Genomic DNA, 14,304 nt, shown 5'->3' with positions numbered 1-14,304 from the left:
ATTCTCGGCTTATTAAATTGTCCTCGTTACTCGCCTGTCCACGTGCGCGACAAAATAATCCCAGAAACATACGATTGAAATTTCTTGGACCGGAAAACGGGAACACGGGCGCGCAAACAGCATTTAGACGCTAAGAAGCGGTCGGTGCTTTTACACGCTGGCGAAGGTTCACCGAGTTATTGAGTTGAAGAATAAACGCAACAGCTAAAGGGGTTAATTACATCCTCAACTGTCCGTAATTATTTTCGCTGGTAAAACGAGGAACGTGTTTCATTAAAGTCTACGTATTTCCGCTTTTAAAAACTCATCTCGTCTTTCCCGCGCGGTTGCTACAAAATAATACGACTATTTTAAACGGACATTTGCCAAGTACCCCGGGAAGAGCTTCGAGGAACGTTATTTCAACGGGGCACGGATCTCGTTTCGTCGAGTGTTCTCTTCTATTCGCTATTTGTACGATCGACAGTTTGTTTTTTTTTTTTTTTTTTGTTCGAACCCAATGAATTATTGAAAGAGATGAATTATTGAGAGAAATTCACTTATCGCTGATAAACGTTATATTGTATTCAATGTAACGTTTGTATCGAAGCTCGCTCGCGCGCCCTCCGAGTTTCAAATGCCAGTTACGATGGCGGGTAATTTCAGTGTCCGAGGAACTTCAACGCTCCTGTCAGACATTTAAATGTCAAGCTTGTAAGTAAGAGACCGTTGCTTTTGAAGCATAACGCCTGGTGTCGATACGCGACGCAATCGTGGATGCTGAATCGAACGTGACAAGCGGTGGAATTCGCTGTTTCGCGAACAGCTACTTCTTAGGTAGCTGGTTTTACATTTTACTCGGAAGCATACCGCGGACGTGCGCATACAGTGGCTACTCGCGTCGCGATGCCCCGCGCCGTCACATCGCGCGGCCCGTTTCATTAAAATGCGTCGCTCCGCGCCGCGTTCCTTACACATTCACGCAGCGCAGATCTCGCGGCGCGACGCAACGCACGTTTGAAATCATCTCGTGAGCGATTAAGCCTACGACCCGTGGGATTCCCGCAAAGATTACGCCGAATTGCGCGGCGGAATTGAATTTTGAGACGGATCGCACAGCTCTGTCTGGCAGGAAATTCACTTTCGACGCTCGAAACGGTCGAGATTCCACGGGGACCGTTTCGAACGCTGTTTCATTTCTGATTTTCCGTCGTGAATGTTCGCCTCGTAATAGTTTTATCCAGCCAGTCTCACTCAAGTAAATTCTTTTTCAAGTACTTTGGAAATACTTTTTCTTTATAGAAAAATGTACCTATTAATTGCGACATCATTAGCGTCGTTCGTTCTAGTTACCAATTCGAGTAATGCCAAACTCTGCGCCCGTATATTTGCGTTTAATAACTGATAAACCAGTAATTTGTGGCTGTAAAACCCTTTAAATTGCTCGATGAATACAGTCTCGTTATAGGGTCGTTAGGAACTCAACGGCCCGTCGATTTCCATAACGGAATATTCCAGTTTCCAGTCTTTTTCTGTCACCTCTTTCCCTCGTGGCAATGCGACCCCTCTTGTAAAATGCATCGTTGGAGGAATATGGAGACGGAAAAACAACCATCCGGGAGTTTTCCGCGGCGGAATTTATCCCGCAAAACGGGCTGTCTCGATTGTCGTTTCGTGAAAAAGCTTCCTTTTCCGCGTGGGTGGGGGGGAGTGCGCGGAAAAATAAACGGGAATCGATTTTCGCACGGAAACAAGACAAATAAACCGGAGCAAACGTGGCCGGGAATACGAAACACCGAACGAGCAAATACTTCGATTTAGCCGACATGCAAATGTTGCAAATCGCCGTTCGCGGAAATCATGCGAAAATACGCTCGAGCCGTTCTCGGGGGTAGTTTAAAATTATCGAGCAATTACTTACCGACAATGATTTTCGTTTCGTTTCGACGTACGCGTATAACTCTTCGATAATAACGCCCCACTAATTCTCGTTATTTTCATCGATTTTTCTAGGTCCTATCTGTCGGCTGGCATGAATATAAAGTATTTTTATTTCATGGAAATAAATCCTTTAATAGATATTGAAACGCGCGACGCAATGACGCGCAATGGTACGAAAAAAAGGGAATATCGATAAAATGCTCGTTCAATTTGTCCGGATTGTATTAAACCACTCTTGTTTCAAGCTATGCGCGCGTGTGCGAAGTGAAAAATTGCTCTCTAACGCTTTTATTATATTCCCACGTAATTGCCAGCAATTTAATAAGATAGCCACCGCTAAAAGGCTCGCGGTGCCAGACAAAAAGCCGATCGTTTGAGAAATTCTAATGCCAAGACTCTGGCGAGGCTTCTCGGTTAGTCGGTGTCGTCGTAATCAAGGTTCCACCGTAAGGCGACATTTTTGTTCTATTAAACTACCTGTTTAAATGTGTACTTAACCTTCTTGCGGCGTGGAAAGGCTAAACCGTGACGTCGTTTAAGCGAAGCCTAGCGAATCGGGGTAGCAATTCCTTGCCGAGCTCGCTCCTCGCGCGGACTTATTCGAGCCCGGTGAAGGATGGTCCGCGGCGGTAGCAACCTTCGCCGCGTTACCGCAAAATGCTATTAAGCTACCGTTATCTCTATAATAACCTGCCACTGCCGGGTTATAATGGCGAGCGTCACAAAGCGAACATTGTCGCGTACCACGGTTTGATGCGCGAGCTAAATGCGAATTGCCAATTAGCGGGCTCCCGCTCCCACGTGCCTCCGCCTGATCTCCTTGATCCTACCTTGATCTCGGCGCGTCGAATCTCCACTACCAGTGGGTGTCTAATTAGACTTGGTGAAACCCTACGAGTAACATCTCCGGTTGATGGAAACCGGTAGATTCAGATTTCCAATTTTACGACCCTGCCTCGCGTATCCTTTTTTCATTTCGGTTCGTCGGCTGTGCGTAATGAAGTTTGCACTTTAATATCGGCCACTCTAGCGTCTGCAACGTATCGTAAGAAGTAAAAGGAATTTTCAAAATAAAAGAGAACGGTACAAGGACGGTAAAAAAAGGATTTCGAGAATTAAAGAAAAAGGTATAGAGCGACAGTGAGAGGTGTATTAAAAGTAGGAGCATAAACAGGGCTGTAAAAAAGAGAGGGGGAGGGGAGTAAGGTAAGGGAAATAAAATATGATATGACATAAAATATAATTATGCCAGGACGTACAAAAACAGCGACACTTCTGGCACCGTGAATAGACACCAGGATGCTCGTTAACGAAAACGAACTTCACGCTTTTATGGGTACCGAGTGGTAGGCAAGCTAGGGTCCCCCAGCGGTGCGTGCAAGGCAATGCGTAAGAATGGGGGGTTTATAAATGCGTTGCTTAGATTAAACGTGTGACACAATATACAGGAACACCATTAGCAGTAAAATTTACGCAAGAAATTGATGTAACGTACGGTTTACGTCAGTGTAATATGCGCAGGAACGTTATGACACGCGGTATTATCATCTTACATAGCCGTGCTCCTCATGCATTCATACATCGCTTTAGATTTGATGCATGCTGCAGCGAAAGGATTAATATTCCATCGCGCGGTAATGTAATTTCCTTCTCTCTTCATAGACATTGGTTTCTATTATACGCCAATGCGCATTACGCTCGGTAACACGTTGTTCGGCGTAGGAAGTCAATTAGGAAGGTTCAAAACAAATATCGCTGATCTTGTACGAAGGGTATACAGGAGTTTCGATGCATTTTTACGTTCACTTACCGAAAACGCGTAACTTTTTACTGATAACAGATTGAACATGGATCTTAATCTCTGCGAAAGGGGCAATTTATCGTTGTTATTATCACGGTGAAAGCCAATGGCGAATAAAGCTGTTTCATTATTTTCAGAACTTAGTTACTTTAGCTTCTCGCGGCTAAAAGCTCTTGTTAAGAGTTATAAAAGTCAAAAGAGTCCCTGTTCTAGACAGATTTCCTATCGCTTCGTATTACTCGACCTAATATTTTACCATTGAACGTAACTTTATCATCTGTGCCAATCCGTTTCCAACGAGATGAAAAAAGTGTACGGCTCTATTTGCCATCGGAAGTATAATAAATGTTCACCCTGATATTTAACGGTTCGCGGCGGTACATTAATTACGGTTGGCCGTGTATATGTATAATCCGGCACGTTATTCCGGCAGATCGATACATCCCTAATGTAATTCCAATCCATCGTAGTTCAGACTCCCTGTTGATTTAGTTCAATAAGCGGATAACCCATTATTCCGCAAAGTACTGAATGCCAACCAACAACCATACTGCTGCGAAATGACATATTAATCCGATTAATCTCATCTCGACGGCGGGGCAAAGGGATATCGCGATATTCACGATTTCAAAGGGCCCCCGAGGCTTTCAAAGGAAAACCGAATCCTTCCCGTTCCTTCCGCGAAACAGAACTCCGCTCTGGAAATTATCATCGCGATCTGTAACCCTTCTGCTAAGTGATTACGTGAAAACCCTTCCTGTGGGCGTTAGCCGTCATATTCGGCGAACAGAGATAGGATAATACAACGCTTTGAACTGAAAAGTCTTCATGGTTACAAGATTGGTTCCTCGATGAGATGTAAAGCGAGTTGAAATTATTTCAATCGTCTTTAATTCTTCTCGCGCGATATCTTGTCATTTTTTCCTGAATCTTGTTGTTATCTTATTTTAACTAAACCAAAATTTCGAATTTTATTTGATTTCGTCGAAATTCGAACGAAAAAGCGCGGCATTTTCCAGCTATCGGTTGGAGATAACGATATTCATGTCCGTAATTGTTTTACAGCGACGTGTCGGTTTCGTCGAGCGTTCGGGAGTGTCTGCGCTCGCCGGCCTTCGATGCGCGGCAATGGGAAGACGAAGAACTCCTACTGATGTTGCAGACGATGTTCGTCGAGCTGGACCTACCTCAAAAGTTCAACATTCCTTTACCAATCCTAAGGAACTTCCTCTACGAAGTTTATAACAACTATAACGAAGTGCCATTTCACAACTTCCGGCACTGTTTCTGCGTGGCGCAAATGGCAAGTAGCGCTCCGCGCAATCGCGTTCGAATGTAAGCGGGACGTGTTTCGTTTCCAACGAACGGTTCGTACCCATCGTTACCCGTGGACGGTATAAACACGATCTAAAATTCTAATTCGCGAGACGTCGTTGTTGCGCTCGCGACGCGGAATGTCGATTAAATTTGAGTGACATGTCAGATAAAGAAAACGAGGATGAATGACTACAAAGTTCCCGGGACGATTAATCGCGCAATTGGCTACTACTTGAACGACGCGAAATTCTAATTTCTAGACAACGTTCGCGTTTGCATCGCGGAATGTCAATTAAATTTGACTGACGTCCCGGATAAAGGAACGAGGATGTACGACCGTGATAGTCGCGATACGATTAATCGCGTAATTGTTTACCGTCTCAGCTTCTTTGTTACTCGTCGTTTAACGAACGATACGTAAGAGGAGAATACCGATTGACGAACGCGCCGAGTAGAATAGCCGGGAAGATGGAAAATGTATTCGCATAAAAATTACGTAAAACGCGTAGCCGTACGATTAACCGATTTATTCACGCAGATGTACGCGATAGCCTGGGCAGTGGATCTCCCGTCACGGATCGGCGACCTGGAGGTGTTCATACTGATCGTCTCCTGCATTTGCCACGACCTAGACCATCCAGGGTACAACAACATTTATCAGATAAACGCCCGCACGGAATTGGCTTTGCGTTACAACGACATCTCACCCTTGGAGAACCATCATTGCTCGGTGGCGTTTCGCGTACTCGAGGCTCCGGAATGCAACATACTGGCGTCTCTGGATAACCCTACCTATCGAATCGTTCGCGAAGGGATTATCAGATGTATCCTCGCGACGGACATGGCCAGGCACAACGAGATCCTTGGACAATTCACCGACATAATCCCTGAATTCGATTACTCCAGCAAGGCTCACATCAATTTGGTAAGATACTGTTCTCGAACTCCTCTAAACGAGGCATCGTTGAAAACGTCCGATCTGTTCTCGCAGCTATCGATGATCCTGATCAAAGTCGCGGACATCAGCAACGAGGCTCGGCCGATGGAAGTCGCGGAGCCATGGCTGGACAGGTTGCTGCAGGAATTCTTCAAGCAGAGCGACGCGGAGAAACTCGAAGGACTACCCGTGACGCCGTTTATGGATCGCGACAAAGTAACCAAGCCCTCGTCCCAGGTCAGCTTCATCGGTCTTGTCTTGCTTCCCCTTTTCGAGGCCCTCGGGGAATTGCTTCCCGAGCTACAGGTACTTACCTCTGTTATCGCGATTACAGCTCAAAAATTACGTTCATCGTTTCGATAAAGGTTGATATCGTTTCAACAACACCTCGAAGATAACGAAATATTCGAGATAGCGTCTATAGGAATGACCATAAATGCATATTTGTTGATATTAAATTCACACCAGACGAATTATTCAGGAAACTCGAAGATGCGCAGATAAGGTACACATTAGTTGGTATGCTGTTAGATTGACTAAAACTGTTACGCACAGTGCACGAAAGCTTTGAAACATCCGTCCATTCTCGGTCCCGTGACACGTCAAACTCATCACGCCTAGACTTCGTTAGAAATTAGTATCCTGTAAATCTGGATATGGTGTAAGAAAAATTAGATTGACAAAATTTTGTTCCAGAGCCTGATCGTTCAGCCGGTAAGAGAGGCGTTGGAATACTATCGCAGACTGAACGAGGCTGCGAAGGACGAACGTCACCATCGAAAGAGCGTGGCCGATCTGGGCGAGTCGACGCCAACGGCCACGACGCCTGGCGGTATCGGCTCGTCGAGCGTCGTCAAGTCCACCTCGTCGCACAGTATGCGCTCGAAACGTTCGACTGGTACCGTTCACTCGCGGTCACGATCCACCGACGACGACATCACGGAGAATCTGACCGGCGAGGAGGCGGAGAACCTCGAGAGTTCCGACCCGGAGACAGCTACGGAGGTGGAGGTGAGCGAGAAGACGTTGAAGTTCAAGATCTCGACGGAGGGGACGCTGTCCGGGCCGGCAACAGGTAGGAAAAGCTACCCGGGTAGCAGGAAGGGTAGTCGGGAGAAATCGTCACTGGATTATCATAATCACGACCTGGCCAGGGCTGTCAGGGAGCACGAACGCGAGAGAAAACGCAGTAGAGGAGAGAATCTTGGCAGTGATCTGAGCTCGCCGGTCAGCGCCAGGTCCGCGGAGGGGACCAGGATCCTGGAGGAGCTGGAGAAGGACGAAACCGTTCTGACCGACGGGAAACCGAGCGAACGAAGGCTGCTCGAGGGTAACGGTAACGTGGTGGTCGAGTCGCAGCAGAGGAACAACCTGAAGAAAGCTACCGGCCTAGCGGAGAACGAACAGGAGGTCAGGTCTAGTCGCAGAGAGGTCCAGAGGGAGTCGATCGGGCTGCGGTGCTGTTGCGAGGACAAGACCGGGTCCAACAATCACAAGTCTATCTTCTCTAGGTTAAGGAATTTCACGGATCGGTTGAGCATCAGTTTCGACTCGAAGGAGCCACCGACGGCGAAACCGACGAAACACGCGTCGAAAGCGTTGAACAAGAGCAACTCGGTGGCCGCGGCGACCACCTCTTCCAGGCACAACAACTCGTTGGCGATCTGCAAACGTTGCAACCTGACCAAGTCCGCTATGAAAGAGAGCAAAGCCATCGCGACCGTCGTCGAACTGTCCCCGGTGGACAAACGGGCTATGACGCTGCCAAAGGTGAGGAAATCGGCTGATTACAAGAACAAGAGCTGGAGGATGGTGTTCGCCAAGGAGAAGAGATCGTCCGCCTCGTTGGAGGCGTTACCTGGAACGATGTCCGAGAGCGCGTTGTCGAAACACCGGCGGAACTCCTCGAACCCGGAGGGGAAGTCGTTGATCCTGAAGAACGCGAAAGAACAGAAGAGCCTGGACATCGAGTTCTGCGAGATCAACGTGCGCACGAAGAAGAAGCGACACCAACAGCCGGAGATCGTAATTAAGACTGAGCACGGGTCCAGGGAAGCCGTGCAAGAGGACATAGGGAAAATAGAGATTAGAAGAAGCTCGGCGAGTATGGAGGACATCTCGAAGATGGCGAAACAGGCCGAGAACGTGATACTGGGTTCGTTGGAGCCAAAGAAACCGGAGGAACGTCCACACGCGGGTAGCCTGGACTCGATGCTGTGCAAGGACTCGACCAAGACACGGAAGAAGCCAACGTACTCCTCGCCGGCCACGTCGAAGAAGTCCTCGCCCGGGCTGCTGTCGCGGTTCAAGTCGGGCATGAGCATCGACAGCACCAGGAGCAACAGCAACAGCGACTCGTTGCACGATCAGAGCTCGCAATCGCCGAGCGGTTGGATTTCCTCTCTGACAGCGAGCTTTCGCCCTAAGAGGCAGGTGTCTGAGGCCCCATTGTCGTCGCATCCACCTCGTTCACCGAGTCGAGAGGAGATCAAGTGATACGGCCTGGTAGTGGAGGACAATTCCGAGAAACAATTGTCGAGCCTGCACAGGTGGCTGGCTGAGAATATCTTTTGTTGCAGCGGTTAAAACGATACGCGCGCGTTCTCGTCCGTCGATCCTCGAACAGAAAACGATGAGGGCGGTTTCGGGCCGAGGGTGGGGGGAGGGCGAGAATGGGTGGTTAACTGGTTTCTCGTGCGTTACTCGAGGGAAATCGATGACTATCGGAGTGGAAAGCAGACGGAGCCAAAGATCGTTGACGAAGGCTGAAATTAAACGAAGATCGAAAGAGATATACCCGTGACGCTAGGAATACGGAAGCGAAGGAAATCGAGTGACGATCAAGGGCCGATCGCGATCCTCGACGTTCGCCTCGGTTAGATCGTATCGTATCGGCTATTGTCGAATCTATTTAGCTCGGCCTCACGCATCAGACTTCGTTTTCCGCGAGGCTTTTCTCGAACGATTCTCGTAATCGCGACGCGATCCTTCAACAATTTCAAAACCGTGACAATCCTCTGTCCGAAATAGAATCAGCATTCTGCGAATTGGACGCGTCCGTGCGGCAGACCGGGTCGCGAAGTATCACGCATTCTTCTTCTTTTCTTTTTTTTCGTTTTTTTTTCACGTGAAATTCACGGGAACATCGATTCGAGGATTTCTCCGAGCCACTTCCATAGAGTGTCGGGTGATCACGGACTCGATCGTGCATCATCGATCGAACTGCTAAACTTCCGGGACGAGTCATTTCTTCGACGACGAAGCGGATAACGGAAACGATCGCGCGGACGTATCCGATTGCTCTGCCGCATCGGATACGGCTTGGGAAACTATTCGAAGGTAAAGGTTTAAACGGAAGGAAGAAAGTCTCTCGGACGTCGCAAGGAGGATGATGAAACGCAGTTTAAAAATGAAAATAATTAAAATGAAAACATGTGTTATAGTACGTGCGTGTAGTATGTCGATTAGCTGTTTCCAAATGTAGCCAGAGAATGTGTGAGTGTAATTTACGTTCGTATCGAAGCCAAACTGTCGAACAGCTGGCGAATACCAAATATATGTATATTGCTCCTAATTATCGATCTCCGTTCCGAAAGCAGAGTGAATGAAGCATGGAGAGCGAGCGAGGAGTGAAAGAGAGGGAGAGAAAGGTAGACGGTGAAATTGCGGACGATGATTTTTCGATGTCGAGATCAGGCGGTGAAAACGGATTCAAAAATTAAAGGGGAATCATGCAGACGGGGAACGAGAAGAAAGCGAAGCGAGGAGGAGCAGTTTGAGAAAAGATGAACGGCCTGAGAGCATTGAAGCAAGTGAAAGGAGAGGCGCGATATATAGACTATTTTATTTATTGTCCAATTAAAAGAATAGCCTAATGAGTAATCATTAATGTTGTTCGTTATTATACATATATACATATATATATATATACACACAAAAAATATATATATAAATATATACAAGACGCAATGTATACAAAGACGTGGAAGAAAAAGTATGCAATTCCCATCGAGACGAGAGCATAACGTATATAAATAATATAAATACATAAGGAAAGATGATCGTACGAAGAAGCAGATCTATTATATAGCACAGAAGTTAAGCGCGTAGGTAAATAGAGAATGGAACGGATCTGGACGGAGACGTCGTGGTCGCATTGCGATCGAACATCCACGATCATCCCCCATGAAACGAAAACTAAACGGCAACAAGATAAAAAGCCGAGAGGAAAATACGGAACAGACGGATTCTCGCGTGTCGCGAACGTCATGGGGAAAGAAGAGACATAACCGATCGGTTCCAACCATTTTAATGCGAGTACTCGCACGGAAAACATTTTTGTTGATCTGTCGGAAATTTAGATGAATGTTTAATAAACGGTGTTTCCTCGTTGAGAGGGTGTCTTCCTCTGATTCAAACGCTGCGAACGGGCGATCTACGGTGGAACGACTTAAAACAGAGATCCTGTTAAGATCGCAGGAATCTTCTGACCTAACGATATACGATAGTGTATAAAAGCGAGCAATGATTTTTGCTTTACTGACCGCACTGTTACGTAAACGCCGACGACGAAGGTGTCATGATGCGTCCAGGGGGGTGTAACGCGATGCACAACGCGACATTGCGTTTCACTACTCTGAACGCAATGCGTGCATTACAAGTGCGAATTACAATTTCATCGGACGCTTCGATCGAGTGGCAATTTACACTGCACTTTGCTCTAAACTTTGTCGAACCAACAGCGTTGTTCAATCGAAGTGAGCCACGTACTTTCCCCATTTTGCGGGGCCAGTAGGGCCACAATCATTGCCTACGTCTACATGTACATTCTTCTATTCTCATCAACGAACACGTTGCTATCGGAGCTATTTACTCGTCCACTCGCTAAATTTTTAATGGATCGACAAAAGTCTACCTTTCATCTATTTTCAAACGCGTTTAGAACGGAGAGAATGGTGATTTAGGGATGAGAAACAGAAGACGGTGGTAACAGTGAACGGGTGCACGCGTTTTCAGCCTCGACACAGAATCAGTTCTCTGCGTAAACGGCGTCTCGCTTTTTCATTTTTAGATGTTTATATTTTTATACTCCACCAGCAGTGTATCTGTACGGCGATAAAGAACCGCATGTATTGTTGAAGTCTAGTCTTTCGTTATCGTCTTCACCTCTGAAAAAAACAACCGGGTCTTTTTTTTGGGACGTTCTTCGTTCTTCTACGGTGATCGTAGAACAGGAAGAGAAACCCTGTGTCCATACGAGCGGCCCTCTGCATTATGCGTAATGCTTGTTCAATTTTTCTCTCCACTGTCGAAACGCCGTGAGAAGAGATTCTTTCATCCCTTTTCTTAGGAAACGCACTCTCTTCCAGCCAAAAATCGTTCCACATATCCGCGAGAAATTTCTTTCTTTCTACGTTTTCGTCTTTAATTTTATATTTTCAAATTGTTTCGTTCACAAATTTATCAAACGTTATCGACGACTTTCTGCTGTCTATTTATACGAAATCGTTACATTTCGAATTTTATGAATCTTAGTTCAAGTTTCATATCAATTAAATTTAAATTTTAAACTTTTACATTTAACGGAACACTTTAAATCAATTTTATCGATATTACGTTCCTTTTATCGAGATTATTGTATTACGACGAAGGGACTTGAATTTCAAATTCATTTATTACATCCGCAAGGAGGATTGCGGGAACTTCAACGCTTGCAGTCGTCCACAAATCTCTTCCCACGGCGGCCATTATTTGCGCGAGCATCTTCAGCCCGAATTCTTCCCAGGTCGACCGTAAAACTTCATCACGCGAATCCTTCCGTTTCGTCGTCGAGTTCACGTGGAGCTCTCTAGCCACGTAGACGACCAGAGACAGGATCGACGAATGTCGAGGTGTCTTCGAGTGAACAAGCCACGTTGTAGCGCCCTCGACGTTTGTGTACACGCTATAATACCATAAATTGTTCAACTTCTACCGGTACGAGGCGAAAGGAAAGTATTTGGTCTGACTTCGGCGAGCAATGTTCATCGAAGTGCCAGCGTATTATCTCGATACGTCTGAGCGACCAACGACTGACACAAAAATCAGACGCTTTTCCTCGTTCTATCACTCGCTGTGTCTGTGCCTGACCTTTGTCAATATTTATTTGTCTCTTCCTAGACGGTGAATCGACCGCGCGTCAGTATCGAACGGATCGATTTCTCCAGAAACTCTCGGACCACCCCCACGTGTCGACAATCGAATACTCCCCCCGTGAACCGTGTCGGTCCACAACCCTCCGGCTTGAATCGCGTCGCGAATCGCTCGAGCGGTCTCGTCGTCTCAATCTCGAGTCGAGGCTCGACTTTGGAAGCGAAGAAACGCGGCTTCCAGGTCGGAGGATCGAGGACAGGAGGAGGAACGAAACTCGATGGTCCAATCGTGTCGTAGCGAGGAAGTAACGATAAATTTTCAGTCGTCAATTGATCGTTTTATTCGCGACGATGTAGCGCTCGTGTCCCAATTATTCTCGTCAATTACCGCAACGCGATCGATCGCGCGTCTTCTCCTATCGAGCGTCGCGTAACGAAGGGATGGAAGGGATTAGCGTCGCGACCAGAAATCGGGGAACGGAAGCGACGTAACCGTTGCGATTCCGGATCACGCGGGAGACCCGCGTTTTGTCGATCATTCGACCGGCTGAATCGCGAGTGCAGAGCTAATCAGCGTGGAAGGGGTTGATCGCCGCATCACACGAACGCGTTATCGACGAGAGCGTGACGGCGACGATTGCGAATCGAGACGCATATCCGGACGACTTCGTTTCTGGTTAACCTTTATCGTGAGAACGTCCAGTTCTTGGGATACTCGAGTGAAAGTCGCGGGAATTTTCTTGACTCTAGTGTAGTGACGTGTACGCGTCCGTTTAGACTTCGAGAGGGTAGAGTAGAGCGTGTCGAGAGAGATGAGAATCGAGGCCAAAGTTTAGACATTTGTACTATTAATTGGAATAAATTTCAGCTTTAGTGATATGGGACCAGGGATCATTTTTGTTTAAAGCGAAGAAGGAGACTTTGAATATTTTGGTTTTCTTTTACATTCATTAGTATGCTTTTCCTTTTCTAATCTAGCATCGTGAATCGTTAGTAGAGAGAGCGGGAGTTTCGAATTTGCACTGTTCAAATGAAACGTAACACACATACACACTAAAGTATCCTAAATATTCTTATCTAGTCAAATGTGATAACGATTAGCTGTTATGCTGTTTCTAACGACAAAGCTCATTAGTGACAAAAGAATATTAACTTCGTGCGTCTTGAGTGTACTAACAAATGATTTTTGGATCCATTAATAGGACATTTTATTTCAATGAATAGTAGAAGTCGATTCTGACGATGATCTCATCGATTATCAGAAACCACGTTACAAACTTGTTCATTTTCACTCGCGTCGCGTGCGTTGTTACGACGGAAGCAAAACGGACCACCAATTCAATCGACGAAATTGTTAACAAACGACTATGATAAAATCGACGATCAGTTTCTTGTAAATACTTTGTTAATCAACCGTGAAATACCGTTGTAATTGCACGACGGACCCTACGTTTTATTGGCACAGCGTGTCCTTCTTCGAACACTTTTACTTCGACCTAAGGCATGAGAGGGAATGCGAAGCGAACGATATTTAAATGTATGTTTTGATGGGATCGTTAAGCCAAAGATGAAAATTGTTGCGTTTCGAATAGTGAACGACGAATAAATAGAAGAAACTCGATTCGGTAAATGCGTAGCCACGGTATACAATTTCCACAAACTGTACTAAATGTAATATGTTGCTGCAGAGGTTGCAATTATTTTGACAGGTTGATTAGCCATGGCGGAATTCAACAGACCTAATTAAACCCAAACGGAAACATTAATTTGCAATCGAACCATTTGCCATCGGTGTATCGTACATTTGATTGATTATCACCTCGTCAGAGGAGATCAAACGAACAGGTGAAACCAAGTAATTACATTTGGCGAGCCTGCAGAGACACGGCTATTAATTTCAACGAAAAGATATTAAACTAGCGACAGAGCAACCACGTTTGCACGTAATATATTCCATTTTATTTCAAAATTCCTCTATCCTGCGGATGAAATTAAATAACTTTCCGCGGATGGAATTCAACGGGTGAAGCTATCACAAAAGTTTCAGGAAACGCGAACGAAACGAAAGTTGCTCCAACGGAACAATATATCTCGTTCAACGAAGTAGTAACAGTTCAATTTCCCGGCGTTTCACGCGTTCGTGTCGCGCGGCCGTAGAAATTGGCAGAAGCAACGCACGGAAGTACCTCGTGTCCGTA

At 46.2% G+C, this 14,304-nt stretch overlaps 2 protein-coding genes across 5 annotated transcripts in view; one reads left to right on the top strand and one right to left on the bottom strand.

Annotated features, from left to right (window-relative positions):
* Pde9 (phosphodiesterase 9) overlaps positions 1–9,236 on the top strand; it is a 128,432-nt gene extending 119,196 nt beyond the window's left edge. For 3 of the 4 annotated variants that reach the window (XM_076898212.1, XM_076898213.1, XM_076898211.1), the window contains 4 exons: positions 4,787–5,024; positions 5,577–5,963; positions 6,030–6,281; positions 6,672–9,235. In XM_076898212.1, coding sequence (XP_076754327.1) covers positions 4,787–5,024; positions 5,577–5,963; positions 6,030–6,281; positions 6,672–8,471 — 2,677 coding nt within the window. In that variant the 3' untranslated portion in view covers positions 8,472–9,235. Of the gene's footprint in view, positions 1–4,786; positions 5,025–5,576; positions 5,964–6,029; positions 6,282–6,671 lie in introns of all 4 variants that reach the window. The other variant, XM_076898214.1, reaches the window with a different exon arrangement.
* The window catches only part of Cwo (transcription factor cwo), a 377,930-nt gene that overhangs the window by 211,435 nt on the left and 152,191 nt on the right, over positions 1–14,304 (bottom strand). The window lies entirely within an intron of this gene.

Source organism: Xylocopa sonorina, chromosome 7, assembly GCF_050948175.1.
Source record: "Xylocopa sonorina isolate GNS202 chromosome 7, iyXylSono1_principal, whole genome shotgun sequence".
Classification (NCBI taxonomy): Eukaryota; Metazoa; Arthropoda; class Insecta; order Hymenoptera; family Apidae; genus Xylocopa; species Xylocopa sonorina.
The sequence above is the reverse complement of the archived record's forward strand: the minus strand, read 5'-3'. Positions and strand labels throughout refer to the sequence as shown.